This window comes from Trichechus manatus, unplaced genomic scaffold (assembly GCF_000243295.1).
Source record: "Trichechus manatus latirostris isolate Lorelei unplaced genomic scaffold, TriManLat1.0 scaffold00300, whole genome shotgun sequence".
Lineage (NCBI taxonomy): Eukaryota > Metazoa > Chordata > Mammalia > Sirenia > Trichechidae > Trichechus > Trichechus manatus.
In genome coordinates this window covers 1-1282 of record NW_004444236.1, presented here as the reverse complement: position 1 = coordinate 1282, position 1282 = coordinate 1, and the positions used below count along the sequence as shown (strand labels likewise).

Sequence of the window (1282 nt, the reverse complement as noted above, 5' to 3'; positions counted from 1 at the left end):
TCCAAGAGCACCTGAAATCTTCACCTGGATATAATTCGGGGTGTTTCTTCCCTTTTTGCATTACCAGCCAACACAAATCTTTTTAGAAATTGGCCAGAGCAACCTTTCCGGCACTTAGTAGAGAATCGGTAAATGAATCAAGGGAAACACATCACCTACATAAACATGGTGCTTTGCTAAACTAAATGAAAGATCAATTGGTAATTGGAATCCTCTAATGATTTGTCTAATTAACACCAAAATTTCTATTTGATGATATCCAAGAATAATGGACAGTTGGAACTTTATTTGTTGTTTCTTTCAGATTGAAGGCATTCAAACTATGCAGATCAACAAGACAATAGTGAAAGAATTCATCCTCGTTGGCTTTTCTCTTTACCCAGATATACAGATATTACTATCTGTGATATTCTGTTGCCTCTACCTTCTCACCCTCATGGGTAATCTGATCATCATGGGTCTAACATGGGTGGACAGAGCCCTCCACACCCCTATGTACATCTTCCTGAGTGTACTCTCCTTTTCTGAGACCTGTTACACATTGAGCATCATCCCCAAAATGCTGGCAGATATACTGACTGAGAACAGAAGCATCTCAGTCATAGGTTGTGGCTTACAGATGTATTTCTTCTTAGGACTTGGGGGCACTAACTGCATCATCCTCACTTTAATGGGATATGATCGCTTTCTGGCCATCTGCAACCCTCTCAGATACTCACTGCTGATGACCAACATAGTATGTGGACAACTTGTGGCCTCTGCTTGGGCTGCAGGCTTCTTTATCTCTCTGATAGAGACGGCACTGATATTCGGAGACTTTTTCTGCAGTCCCAACCTTGTCAAACACTTCTTCTGCCATATGCGTGCAGTTGTGAGATTATCCTGTTTAGACAGCAGCCTCATAGAATTCATTGTAACATTGATCTCAGTATCAGGTTTGCTGGGTACCTTCCTTCTCATTATCCTCACTTATGTCTTCATTCTTTCCACTGTACTCAGGATCCCTTCAGCTGAGGGAAAGCAGAAGGCATTTTCCACCTGTGCCTCCCACCTCACAGTGGTCATAATCCATTTTGGTTTTGCATCTATTGTTTACCTGAAGCCAGAGGCTTCATGGGGAGATGACACACTCATAGCTGTTCCTTACACTGTTATTACTCCTTTCCTCAGCCCCCTCATTTTCAGCCTCAGGAATAAGGACATGAAGAACGCTTTTAGAAAGGTGGTAGGAAAGATAATAATCTAGAATAAATGATCTTGTATTACTGCTGTTGGTTTAAAG

General features: G+C 41.6%; 1 protein-coding gene across 1 annotated transcript; it reads left to right on the top strand.

Moving 5' to 3' along the window:
- The first annotated feature begins 189 nt into the window (after positions 1–189).
- LOC101345772 (olfactory receptor 10X1-like) lies at positions 190–1246 on the top strand. Its single transcript, XM_004390454.3, has one exon. The coding sequence runs from the start codon at positions 269–271 to the stop codon at positions 1244–1246; it is 978 nt and encodes a 325-aa protein (XP_004390511.3). The 5' UTR covers positions 190–268.
- Positions 1247–1282: the final 36 nt, after the last annotated feature.